Source organism: Anabrus simplex, chromosome 2, assembly GCF_040414725.1.
Source record: "Anabrus simplex isolate iqAnaSimp1 chromosome 2, ASM4041472v1, whole genome shotgun sequence".
Lineage (NCBI taxonomy): Eukaryota > Metazoa > Arthropoda > Insecta > Orthoptera > Tettigoniidae > Anabrus > Anabrus simplex.
This window is the reverse complement of record NC_090266.1, coordinates 805,724,862-805,738,548: the sequence shown is the minus strand read 5'-3', so window position 1 is coordinate 805,738,548 and position 13,687 is coordinate 805,724,862. Positions and strand designations below refer to the sequence as shown.

The 13,687-nt window shown below is 38.1% G+C and overlaps 1 protein-coding gene across 1 annotated transcript in view; it reads left to right on the top strand.

Moving 5' to 3' along the window:
* Window positions 1–13,687, top strand: part of CenB1A (Centaurin beta 1A) — a 316,525-nt gene that overhangs the window by 196,745 nt on the left and 106,093 nt on the right. The window contains exon 7 of the mRNA XM_067141489.2: window positions 10,171–10,493. Coding sequence (XP_066997590.2) covers window positions 10,171–10,493 — 323 coding nt within the window. The remainder of the gene's footprint in view (window positions 1–10,170; window positions 10,494–13,687) is intronic.

The following is a 13,687-nucleotide window of genomic DNA, read 5'->3' as shown; positions in this document are numbered from 1 at the left end:
ATTGCAAGTTTGTCCTTTGTTAGTAGTATACAGTATATGGTTGTATATTGCTTATAAAGATGTTTTAGAACTAATTTGATTGTGACATGCTTGACAATATGATTTGCCCATCAGTTGAGCACTTCTTATTAGACTTGTGCCTCACTCATACCTGACCAGGTTAACTTAGTTCACAGTCCTTTATCCCTATTTTTTTTCCATAGTTTCTCGATCCAACTCGCAGAAAATGCTGGAGGCTACAGCTGTATCCTTACCAATTTTAGCCCCAGTCAAATAAAAGCACACAGATAAACACTGTCAAATACACACACAAAATAAACGCAGGATTGTTAACTACAATGTCCCAAGTCCCGTAAATTAAAACCAGAACCTCTGTTAGGGAATGTTTTCTGCTTTATACATTTTAGATTGGAAAGCAAATTTGAAAGTCATTTATACTGAGGCCAAAACTTTTGTTACTAAGCTGAAATTAGATGCAACATCAAGTTAGAAAGTGCATCTTTCAATGACACGTTCATCAACTCGTTGTGTTTTTTTGTCAGTTTTATCTTGAAATGGATTATAAGAATTAAATTAGAGGCAAAAAAGGATAGTGTATGATTCTCTCTTCATAGATACTAGACAGATAAAATAAAACTAAAAATATAGTAATAAAAATTATATTACGGGATGAAGGATCATATTAGGATCTTTTGAGTCATAAATATAAAAATAAAACAATTATATTTCTTTCATGCAGTTTTCAGCATATAGGAAATACTGTATGTAATAACTACTGAAATATTCAATGTTAGTTTGAACCATAGCCTGCTGCGATGTCCTTTAAGCTTCGGCAATATGCCTTCTCACTTGTTATAGATAGTAGTTACAGATTTCTCAGTTTGGCACTGATAGCTAACCCCTGCAGCGTGTGTCGGCTCGAAGCAGCAACTTCATACACACAGAACTTTGCGACTTAAGGGTTTCCTATTTAAGCACTTCAGTGTTTCCAGCACTTCCGTTACATCTCAAAATGCCTGGAATTACCGTAAGTTCTTGAGGATCAGTTCACTAAATGAAGTGGAATGCATTTCACTTACAGTGCATATGAGGATGTTACTAACTTTTCACAGCAGTTAGTAAATATTTCTCCAAGTTCTTTCTCTTACGTCTTGTAACATAGATACAGCACTTTCTATGAACTTCTGTATCACACATGAAGGTACTATAAAGCTAGAGGATAGGTAATGGAATGTAGAGTTCTTGTCTCACTTAAAAATGAGACCCAGGAGGGCAGAAAGCCAGTTTGTAGTAATCATTTTGCCTTTCCAAATAGCGGAGGATACCCCATCCATCATATTCTTCATCACGGAACCTCCTTCATACGACAGAGAAGATAAAACTGCAGTGGCGGCTCATGATCAATTCCGCCGGTGGGGCCCAATACAAAGTTTTTTGGCCATGAATATGGGATTGAGGCAGGCATTTCTGAAACATGGGATTCTATACTGTACTGTACTATACTATACTGTACCATAAAAACTCCAAAGACTGTACATATAGCAAAATATATCAGCGTAAATATATACACAAAATCGTTAATAATAAAGAAATGGAACTGAACTCACCAAATGGCACATTACTTATACAGCAGTTGAGCACGCCTATTCTTCTGACAGGCAAACGTTTTCAATGACTCTATTGCTGAAGTTGGAAATTTCACCAATTTCCTCCTGATTAATTGAACAAACAGCAAGTGAATTCAGTCTGTTTTGACCCATACTATTCCAAAAGTAATTCTTGACTCTTTTTAATGTGCTGATACTTTGTGCTGCTTCCACTGTTTAATTGAGTAGTTAGTGCAGTTTGTAGAGTTTTGTGTACCTCGGAGAACAATTCTTTGTAGGAATGCTTCATGAAGAACGTGAAAAAGTCACAGGCTAAAGGAATATCTTTTTGAAGGTATCATTGCGATAAATCACTGAAAGTTCATTTCTCAATTTCTCTTGGGAAATAAATGGATTGTAACTCGATCAAAATGTATTGACTAAATTCATTGGGTAAATATCTCTAAACGTAGCAAACATTATCTGACAATAATTTTGAAACTACTAAATATACGAGACTGTTGGAATTTGTCTTTCATTTGGTTGATCACTATATCACACACTTCTTTGGCATCTACAGTCAGATTTACACCAGAGCTGTATTTAGTTCTTTTTGTTGTTGGAGTAGAACATTTGTCTTCATCTACCTGATACCTCTCACTGTTCTCTCGTATTTCAAAAACAGCTGATTCATAACGTTGTAATGTATTGGATATGGTAATTGCATTGGCACTCTGCATCTGAATGTATTATACAAAATATCAACATGTTTCATCATCTTACAGAAGAATTTCAGAAAAAATAAAAAATTCTGAATTGTTAAGTATCTTTCTAAACCAAAACACTCCCTTACTGTTACATTATCCCAACCGTCTTTGTTCTTAATCTTCTCAAAACATTCCAATAAATGTGATTTGTTTTCATAAACACTACTCACAACCTGAGACTGAAAGATCCATCTTGTTGAAGAAACTGATCACAGTACATCACTTCTCTTAGGCGGTGAAGAGAAAAATTTAGTGAATCTAGTAATGTTTGCGAAGAACAACCTAACAGATTTTATGTTCTTGCTACAAGCATTTTGTATTACCAAATTTAGTTGATGAGCGTAACAGTGAACGTACTTGGCATACAGAAAAGAATTCTGCATCAGAGCCTGAACACCTCCCTTACTCACTTGCATCACCGTGGCTTCATCAAAGGCCTGAGCTATGAGCTCTTCCTCAACATTGAAAGGTTCAAGCAGTATGTTCAGAACCTCGCCGAGACCATAGGCTGTCCTATCAGTAACATTTTCAGCGGAAAGGAATCTTTCAATAGGTTTATTGTCCTTAATGTGCCGCAATATGATAAATTGACTTTGGCAAGTAATGTCTGTTGCTTCATCTGCCTGCACAGAAACAAAAGTTGCAGCGTTGATATCTTTGACCAAGTCTTCAATGTACTCTTGATACATACAATCTAATTGTTCGTTGTGTATAACGTGTGACGTGTATTTAGAAACTGATGTGCAGGTTCTGTTCAGATGGTCATTAACACACTGTCGAGATTGAAACTGAAATGGCGTATAGTTTTTAGTGCCGGGAGTGCCTAAGGACAAGTTCGGCTCGCCAGCTGCAGGTCTTTTGATTTGACGCCCGTAGGTGACCTGCGCGTTGTGATGAGGATGATATTATGATGAAGATGACGCATACACCGAGCCCCTGTGCTAGCGGAAGTAACCAATGATGGTTTAAATTCCCCACACCTGCCGGGAATCGAACCCGGGACCCCTGTGACCAAAGGCCAGCATGCTAACCATTTAGCCATGGAGCTGGGCACTGTCGAGATTACCAAAAAGATATAACAAATCTAAGAAAATTACCATGGTTTGCTGAGTCCTGCATTTCATTATGGCCCCTCAGTGCTAACTCGTGAGCTCCACAAAATTTTAAGCACACTGCTACTCTATTTAGTATGTATGTATTTCTTATGACTACTACATTATGTTTCTGGGTTGAGATTTTATAAGTATGCAGAGTCAATTTGTGCAATAATGTTAACAGTCCCAAATATTTTGTATTTACAGGCATTTTGTAAGTGTAGTGCGCTTTCCTCGTGTATATTCATTCATTCTTTTAAATGTTTTAGATCCTTACACCTGGTCGTTGACTGCAATCCTTCACCATGAAATAACATGCTGTAAATAAAACAGACTTTGTTTCTGTTCACTCACTGTTAACCATGACTTTTTACTGAACCATGTATTACAGAAAGTTATCTTTTTCTTGCCATCAAGTTGAGATAACGTGAAATCATTTGGTTGGTAAACACCTAAATGTTTAATTTGAAACTTTTCTTCTAGACTTAATGAACTGAAGGGAGTTTTTAATAAACAATTTGCTCAGTTCATCTTAAAGACACTCGCTTGTCCACCAAACCATTGAGAATTGCCTTACAGCAATAATCACACTTCCGTGCAGCGTGCCGACTTTGGGGCGGCAAGGCGTTTTCTACCCCCCCACTCCCAAGAAAATTCCTCCTTAAAGCGTGGAGTTTGGTAGTCTTCGGAAGCTGCTAAGGCGTTAAATCTGGAGAAGAATATAGATGGTTTTATATCAAGAAATCAGATTAGAGAGTGGGCATTCCTTCAGAGAACTACATTTCCCAATGGAGACTGTTCAGGCGGTACACCTGGTGGTAGAGCATTTCACATTTTATATCATGATATGCATAATATACAGTACGGTAATAAGATATTTATTAAGAAAGTGTATTTATTATTATTCTGTTTTTTCTGTTTGTGAATATTGTTATCATATAGGAATGTTTGCATTAATAGTTTTTCCTTATTTCACATGCATGTGCTCATGTTAATCATGCCCCCTCCCCCCTTAATTACCCGATGTCAGTGCTCCTGTTTCCATGCACAGCCAGATGAAGCGTGAAATACAGCCGGCACAACGGGCCAGCTTCCCCTGGCCCCAAACGACTTGATAACTCGCCAGCTATACCTGCCACTGTGCCAGGCTGCCAAGGAGGGGATGTAAGCCAGTCGACTGGTGCGCCGCTGAGAACACGTGGGGAGGAAAGGTGATTGGGCCCAACAGAGGTTGGCCCACTCACACGGCACCAAGGCCGTTGACGGACTATTAGCTTTGAATATCATACTTGCTTCATAGTGTTTGCAATAAAAACTACAAATAATAAATTATAAAGGCCCATCTGGCCCTTATGATAGATCTGCCCCTGTAAAACTGTATGGTGGTCTGCTTAGGAACTGAAACAAGTGAAAAACTTCCACTAGATTTTTAGGCTAAACAAAAAGTAATGTAATTAAATTATAAATATTATTTATTTTACATACCCTGAATATCATGCAGGTCATCAAGATACGTCGAGTGGAATTTGGTAAAGATGCTTCAGGAATTTCGCAAGCACTACCTTCTGTTACCTGTTGGGTCCATATTGGTACTGTCTTCTGTGTGATTTCGAAGTTTGTGGAAGAAGGCAGAGAAAAAATACCTGCTTTTATAACTTCTGATACTAAAAGTAGCAGCTCTGCAGTACAGCATGTCATTTGCTTCTGACATTTGTCTCAGTCCTCTGAAGAACAGTTAAATGGAATCTGAATTAAATCACCTTGTTAAAATGTAGCGAAAACCGTTCTTGTTGAGATACCTTATGTAAATTTCTGTTGATGCCGTTTCTACCATGACCGCTTCATATGTTTCGGTACTTATGAAATCCTTTCCTGATTCTTCACTTTATATCTTGATACTGTTGAGATATTCGAGAAACTGGTTTTCTAACCAGTTGAAGCCTTTCGTCACTAATGGAGGAAAACAACATACGGTCATCACTCCCTGCCTTAACATGATGAGGAATGCTACTTACATCATGAAAAGCGAACCATTTATCATTTAGTCCTTCAGTGTCTGAATATGGCTCGAAGTGCCGTCTTCTCCAAAAAAAAAAGTCAAGTTTGGCATTATACATACACGAGTCGTCGTTTGATTGACATTTCGTCAATAACTAGACTCCATAATAATTCAGCCTTATTGCGAATTTTCAGCTTCTGCCCTGTGCCTAGCTTAAATTAGATGTGTAACTCAAGTTTCAAAACAGATATCTCTTACAAAACTAGACAGAGTTCTTTTTCTTGGCATTTTGATGATGCGGTCTCTTGCAAATTTAAATAGTTTCAGCAAGCAATAATGCCATAGCACACATTGTCTTGGAAGGTTTTTTTTTACCATCTTGGGGTTAGTTTTCTCAAATTTTATCTCATCCAATAAAAATAAACATTTGAAATTTTCTTTACAGTATTCCAAAAGCAAGAACTTGACAGTTTTGTGACACTCATTCTCTTCTAAATATAATACTTCAACTTCTAAGCTGATTCTGCATGCTTTCTTAAATGTGTCTGAACTTGTTATTTGACCACTACAGCTTACAACTTAGGGCACTGTTTTCCCTTTCTAATTTCTGTAACCTCGAAATAAAAGTTCCGTCTGTATGTACAGCAACTGAAGTGAAGTTATGTTGGTCATTCCCTTGTAGGATTGCATCATCATTTAGTGAACAAGAAGTAGACCTGTAATTGTGTTAGGACTGCACTTTCGTTTTCCGTTTCTCACTGGCATATTTTGTTTATTTTGTTTAATTTTCGTCTTGGTGTTACTACTATAGTCACTTTATGCGGTAGATGGTTTAAGAAAATACTTGGCACACTGTCTGGTTTTAAAACTTGAATTTTAAGATTTTGGTTTGCAATCGTATTCTGAAAAGTGTTCGCTACAAACTACAGATGAGTTAAGACTTTGTCTTTGCCTCAAATTTATCTGGTGAAATTAGCCATTTCCTTGTCAGTTCCAGATCCACAGGAAATTTGGGGTGACTTATACCGGTACCGTTAATTTTTGCCTTTTTATTTTTTCAAAATGGGACGAAACAGAGAATGAGATTGTATGTCTTCAATGTGGCATTTGTAATATATGGTAGCCAGTATGAGTACAGATAACTGTCTGAAAAATTCAATACGAACGATGTAGAATATTTGTATTGAAAAATATAATCTTAATTATTTAGTTAACCGTCAAAAGTACAGGGAAACACAGATTTAAAAGCAAAGCAGCTCTCATATATAGACAATTTTATTTCACGAACACACGTAGATCGCAGTAAACCTAATCGTAATGCACTGGCGTGCTCTTCCAAGAGGGTACGGCTATCAGAGCTCCTAGCGACAAGAAACTGAACAACTCTCGTTCGCTAGCTCCTGTAAGATCTGGCAAACTGCCAAGGCTTTACGGACATTGCAGCGGGCTATGGTTTGAACCTAAGAAACTATAGTTTTTAGCTATCCGAGCCTCAAGGGATGAAGCTATGGCTAGCACACATAAGTACATGGTACTGATGAGACTTGTTACACACTTTTTGCACAATGATGATTGATAACAGAACATCATTTGAGTTAAAGTGGCAGTCAAGGAAAAGCAGAATTAAGCAGCTAGTCAAAACACTTCATGTGAATTTAGTATAGTTTACGTACATGTTTTGTGTTATTTAAGGGCTTCTTCAGTTCGTTTATATTATTTGGTTCTATATAATCACCCCCTGTGGGTGGGGGACGCAGACAAAGAATTCACCCACGGTATTCCCTGATTGTCATAAGAGGTTACTAAAAGGGGCGACCAAGGAATGATCAAATTAGAACCATGAAACTACTTGTGATTAGTACCACCACAAGGGGAACACCATGGGTCGCTTTTACTTGTGTGTAGTACCACTATGTTGGGTACCAAATAGGTTTGTGATTAGTAGGAAACGAGAGCGGGACGGCTTTTACAGTACCTGTGATTAGTAGAACTATATGAGCAACACCATGGGATGAGGGAACCCATGGTTCTGGCTTGCCTATGATTAGTACCTACTATATGAGGAACACCACAGGATAGTATGAGTCCCTGTGGTTAGTACCCTTATGTGATGAACACCATAGGTTTGCGTTTCCTGTAAATGGTGCCACAATGTGCGACACAGCGTAGGTCTGTAATACATGTGCGAATTTTATTACCTGTGAGTAGTACCTAATGTGTGGAATACCGCGAGTCTACGCTACTCTTTATTAGTACCGCAACATGACAAATACAATGGTTCTACTTTCGTAGCGATAAGTACCATTGTGAGAGGCTGCTGACTTGGATTTTGGACCCCTTTCGAATATGAGTATCATCTATTCAGTATAGTGCTATAGAAGCAGTCCCTTGGTCAGTAATACTATTGTTTCGACTTTGTCAACGTCAGATCAAAAATTAGATGTATGGCTTTTCCGGCGTTTGCTCTATTAACCAGCGTTTCGTCTTAGGTCTGACACTAGACTCTTCAGAGTGGGATGTGTCAGACCCTACCCACTGACACTGGGGTGTATCTAATCTAATTCCCTTCATGGGAACTTAGAATTTCCATTTGGAATTGCTAGGCGGGCATTGGTTCCATTGTGGAGTTTTATCTCCCGTATGCAGTTATCAGACTGTGCTTCATAAATAAGCTTCTGATAAGTTCACCTGCATACACCCCAGTGTCAGTGGGTAGGGTCTGACACATCCCACTCTGAAGAGTCTAGTGTCAGACCTAAGACGAAACGCTGGTTAATAGAGCAAACGCCGGAAAAGCCATACATCTGATTTTTTATATGCTCTATTGATGGAAAAGAATCTAATTCCCTTCATGGGAACTTAGAATTTCCATTTGTCAACGTCTCTGATCCACTCACAGAAAATCAATAACCCAGCGCATGTGCTCTGCGCTGTGTTCAGTAAACTCAACGGTCAAGTGATGTCTCTACAGAAATTTATGAATATTTAAAAAATAGAGTTATAATAATTATCTAGCATAAACAGTTGTATGCAACTTGCCTATAATGGTAATTAAGACACTCGTATGGAAATTATCAAACTCGCTTCGCTCGTTTTTTGCTAGTGGCTTTACGTCCCACCGACACGGATAGGTCTTATGGTGATGATGGGATAGGAAAGGCCTAGGAGTTGGAAGGAAGCGGCCTTAATTGCCTGGTGTGAAAATGGGAAACCACGGAAAACCATCTTCAGGGCTGCCGACAGTGGGATTCGAACCCACTGTCTCCTGGATGCTTTGCTAGTTTTATAAACATACTCGTATCTTAATTACTGCCCTTATATGCTTGTTGCAAAATGTACTATTATAAATGCTGAAGTGGTGAATGACCATTTTCTTTCTTTCTTTCTTTCTTTCTTTCTTTCTTTCTACTATATAGGTTGTTGTGGTAATGAAGAGTGCCTAAACAAAAATTCAGTAGGCCTATGTTGAGGAAATAAATGTTCATATAATAGATTTTATGTGATGACAGAAGTGTGGAAAATTGGGTTTTGAAATAAGTCTGTTAGTACTGTGTGTTGCCAAGTAAAGATAACATTTCATGTTGGATAAAATTACAGTAGAAAATTGTTACAATCATTGAAGAGTTGAAGAGGGAATCTGCCACCTGGGCGACTGCCCTAAATGCAGATCAATAGTGATTGATTGATTGATTGATTGATTGATTGATTGATTGATTGATTGATTGATTGATTGATTGATTGATTTGCTTACCTGTTCTCTGTAGTGAATATATACTGTAGAGTTCAATGGTGATAATTTTCTGATAAAGCATTTGCTGACAAATTGCTTAAATTTTAGGTTGTCATGTTTGCAGCATTCTCTTCTGTTATGACCTATTTGAAATTGACACATTGTGTTGTGTTGTGGGCTTTTCTCATGGCTTTTGCACCATGGGGTTTGGGCTTTAAGTGAACTAATCTTAGTGATTGCAAAATATGAAGAATTGACAGAAAATATGACAGATTTTCTTCTAAAAACTAAGGGGATTATAACCTTTATTGGTTAATGCTGATGTCTCGGGGCTTGGGTGTGTATGCTGTCTTCTTCATTAGAATTCATCGTTGGTAGGGCTTCATCCATACAGATATGTAGGTGTCCTATTACGTGTCAGCTCGAAAGACCTGCAACTGCCCTCTACTGTGCCCACACCCCATTTATTAACAGCCGCATAAAACTACAAAATTGTTTAATTGCGTACTCTTATCTACCATAGTAAAACAAGAATGTGAATATACTTGAAAATTCAGTCAGATTATAATTATGCCCACTAAAGAAATACTATGAAGTGGACAGACAGTGTTTATGTGCAGTTATATTTTAGAGGTAGTATTTAGAAAGCATGTTCCCCTTGTTACTTTGTTTGTAGCCTCTACTGAAGGTTTAGTTTCAAATAAAATTTGCAAGGTGGTCATGCAGTTTGGGTCATGTAGCTGTAAGCTTGCATTCAGGAGAAGGTGGATTCAAACCCCTCTGTCGGCAGCCATGAAGATGGTTTTCTGTGGTTTCCCATTTTCTCACCAGACAAATTCTGGGGCTGTACCTTAAATAAGGCTACAGTTTCTTCTTTCACAGTTCTAGCCCTATCCTGTCCCATCGCCACCATATGACCTGTCTATGTCGGTGCGACGTAAAACAAATTAAAAAAGTTTCAAGCAAATTTACATGTCATCTGAACTAATTGCAGGTAGGTGTCATGCGACAACAAAGTGCAAAGCTTGAGAAGGAAATGGAGAATAGACATTCATATGTGACCAGTACAGACTTGGTGTCTGCATCTGTACGAGATGGAAGTGCTCTTATGCAGGGCTACTTATTCAAGCGCACTTCAAATGCTTTCAAAACATGGAATCGACGTTGGTTTATTCTTCAGGACAACCAGTTAGTGTACAGGAAGCGTACTGGAGAAGACAGCGTTACTGTTATGGAGGAAGATCTTCGCCTGTGCTCTGTCAAGCCAGTACTTGATGGTGATCGACGCTTCTGTTTTGAAGTCCTGTCTCCTTCCAAGTGAGTATAGTTGATAACAGATTCATTATATAATTTCTACTTTCTGACTCTTTGCAGTTGTTTATGTTGTAGGCTTTATTAGATTTACTTGCAAAAAAGTTATTGTGTATCTCTCCTTTGTGTGGGTATTTACGCACTTAAAAATCCATCTAGTGTTCTTCTGTGCGTGTAACTTCTTAAGGAGCTCAATGTAGAAAGCAATATTATTTGGGAGAATATTTTAGGAAATCATACTGGTAATGAATGACTCTTTGTCATTCACTCTCACCTTGCTTAGCGGTCAATTCTCTGTGAAAAGACAGAATATTTAACACATTAGATGCCATGCGGGGTCCGATAGGACTGGCAGTATAGGTATTTATAAACACCTATGCCAGTCTGACCGGGCCAACAACAGCTGGTTGCTAGGTATTGTGCAATAGAATTTTCATACTAACTGCAGGCATTCTCTTGCAGAAATAATGAACCATGGTATCTAGAGACTCTTTGGTAATGCGATGACGTAACACAGCCACCCAATTTGGTCGGCTATGCAGCATAGAACACTTACAAAATGATGCAATACGTGATATTGCTTAAAGGCACGATCGGGTTTGCATAATTATGATCTACATAGTAATGACCAAAGTGAAGTTGAGAATCAAACGAATAATTTGACACACTGAGCTCGATAGCTGCAGTCGCTTAAGTGCGGCCAGTATCCAGTATTCGGGAGATAGTGGGTTCGAACCCCACTGTCGGCAGCCCTGAAGATGGTTTTCCATGGTTTCCCATTTTCACACCAGGCAAATGCTGGGGCTGTACCTTAATTAAGGCCACAGCCGCTTCCTTCCCACTCCTAGCCCTTCCCTGTCCCATCGTCGTCATAAGACCTATCTGTGTCGGTGCAACGTAAAGCAAAAAAAAAGACATTACATTGAATTTCAGTTGGGAGATGTGACAGTGGATGGTGATGGGTCCCGTTCCTTATGAAAGTCCTGACAGCCGGATGGGAGCTCATGTTCAACAGGCCAAAAAATTTTAGTTCACGGCCAATAGAGCAAAGCAGGCCTCTATCCCGCAGGCCGCACTCAACGGCGGTGGGCTACGATGTTTGGTTTTGGCTCTCGAGTTCGCCAGCTCCCTGGTTGCATCTAAGCAATTACTCATTTTTATGGACACTAGCATGCAATAGGTATTGACGTAATGAAAGTAAGCAAACAATGTGGCTTGACGTTCTTGCTCCAAATCTCCCACAAAAGGCTAAACAGTGGCTGGTTCCCGATTGGGTCAACAGTTTTATTTTAAGTGCTTATAATGACCAAAAGTAAATGTGCCAACCCAACCGGGACAGCAGTTGTGAGCCCATGAATATTAACAGTTTTATCTCATTTATGGTTTATCATCACTACACATGCACAATAATATAGGAAATAAGGAGAAACCATGTTTCATTCAAAATGGCATTTTAAGTGGAGTTCACCAAATGTAACGTGGTAGCTAACGTGTCAAAAAGAAAGTTTTATATATACGTTTAATTTCCTAAGCGCTGATACTACTTTAATTTGTAAAAATGTACATCGGCAGTAAAAAAGAAAACTGGAAAGATAGACTCTTTGTTATAGAATATCTTGCAACTGACTTCATACAAATTAATAGATGTATTATCGGTCAATACTTTCCCTATATCAGGGATTGCTAAGTGACAAAGGAAGGTAGATATAGTTTAGAAACATATTACTTCAAAGAATGGATACCAAGCCCTGTAACACTGTAATGACAACATCCATTATGAACTGTTTTCCAAATCCAATTTTGCAGGAAACTTGCTGTGCGAACAGGCTAAGAATAATGTTTTTAACACTAACAATCAATCCAATAATATTGCCATCTCTAAGATTCTACTTATATTTATAATGAAGTGTGGTTGATGTGTAGATGGTATTTTTCAAACCGTTGGGTTAATTGTCACAGTACAGGTGCTCGGATCAATCCTTTTTAAGGTCTCTTTTTGATATTGGAATGTTGAAGGCTCGCTAAACCATACTTGGATTTTTTAAACTTAATAAAATTGATGATGATGATGATGATGATGATAATAATGATAATAATAATCTTGACAATTCTTTTCTGGCAAGATTCATAGATGACACCATAGTAATCTGAATGAGAGCATAACAGAGACTGTTACCACGCTTATTAATCTAAATAACATTGATCCACATATAAAATTTACACTTGAATCTGGAATTGGACAGAAAATTAACTTTATTGACTTAACTATTATCAGACACCCAGGCTCCTTAAGATATAAGATTACTGGGCAAGTTGGCTGTGCGGTTAGGGTTGCACAGCTGAGAGCTTGTATCTGGGAGATAATGGGTTCGAACCCTATTGTCAGCAGCCCTGAAGATGGTTTTCCATGGTTTCCCAATTTCACACCAGGCAAATGCTGGGGCTGTACCTTAAGACCACGGCCGCTTCCTTCCCACTCCTAGGCCTTTCTGATCCCATCGTCGCCATAAGACCTATCTGTGTCGGTGCGACGTAAAGCAAATAAAAATAATAATAATATGATTTCCAGAAAACCCACCCAAACAGTTACCACAATCCATCAAGATTTTTCACACCCTCAAATTCACAAACGAGCAGCATACAACAGCATGGTATACCAAGCCTTCAACATTCCAATGTAAAAAAAGAGACCTTAAAAATGAGTTGAACACTATTCGTAGTATTCATAGTATTGCTAAATCTAATGGATACAACTTTTTTTTTTTAATTGAAAGAATAATCAATAAGTACGAATATTGCCCCTCAACCAAGCAAGAAGTCTTTTTCTACCTTTATGTTCAAGGAACAAATTTACAAAGTCGCCAGCATCTTTAAAAAGCACAATGTAAAATTACTTTTTAAAACCAATAATAGGAATGCAGGTGTCTTACATAATGCTAGATAGTAGAAAAAGTTCAGTAGTTTTTCAAAATCTGGAGTGTGCAGGATTGATTGCAACAGTTGTGGTTCATCCTATGTAGTACAGACTAGAAGCAGCTTTGATGTAAGATACTTAGAACATGTTAATGCCCTGAAGTACAACAGCATATGGGTGACTCTAATTATAAATTCACACACATGAAACATGATATGGAAATTCTCAAAATCATCAACATTATATTATAAAACATAATTACAAAAGATGTTTTGTAGGTATAGAT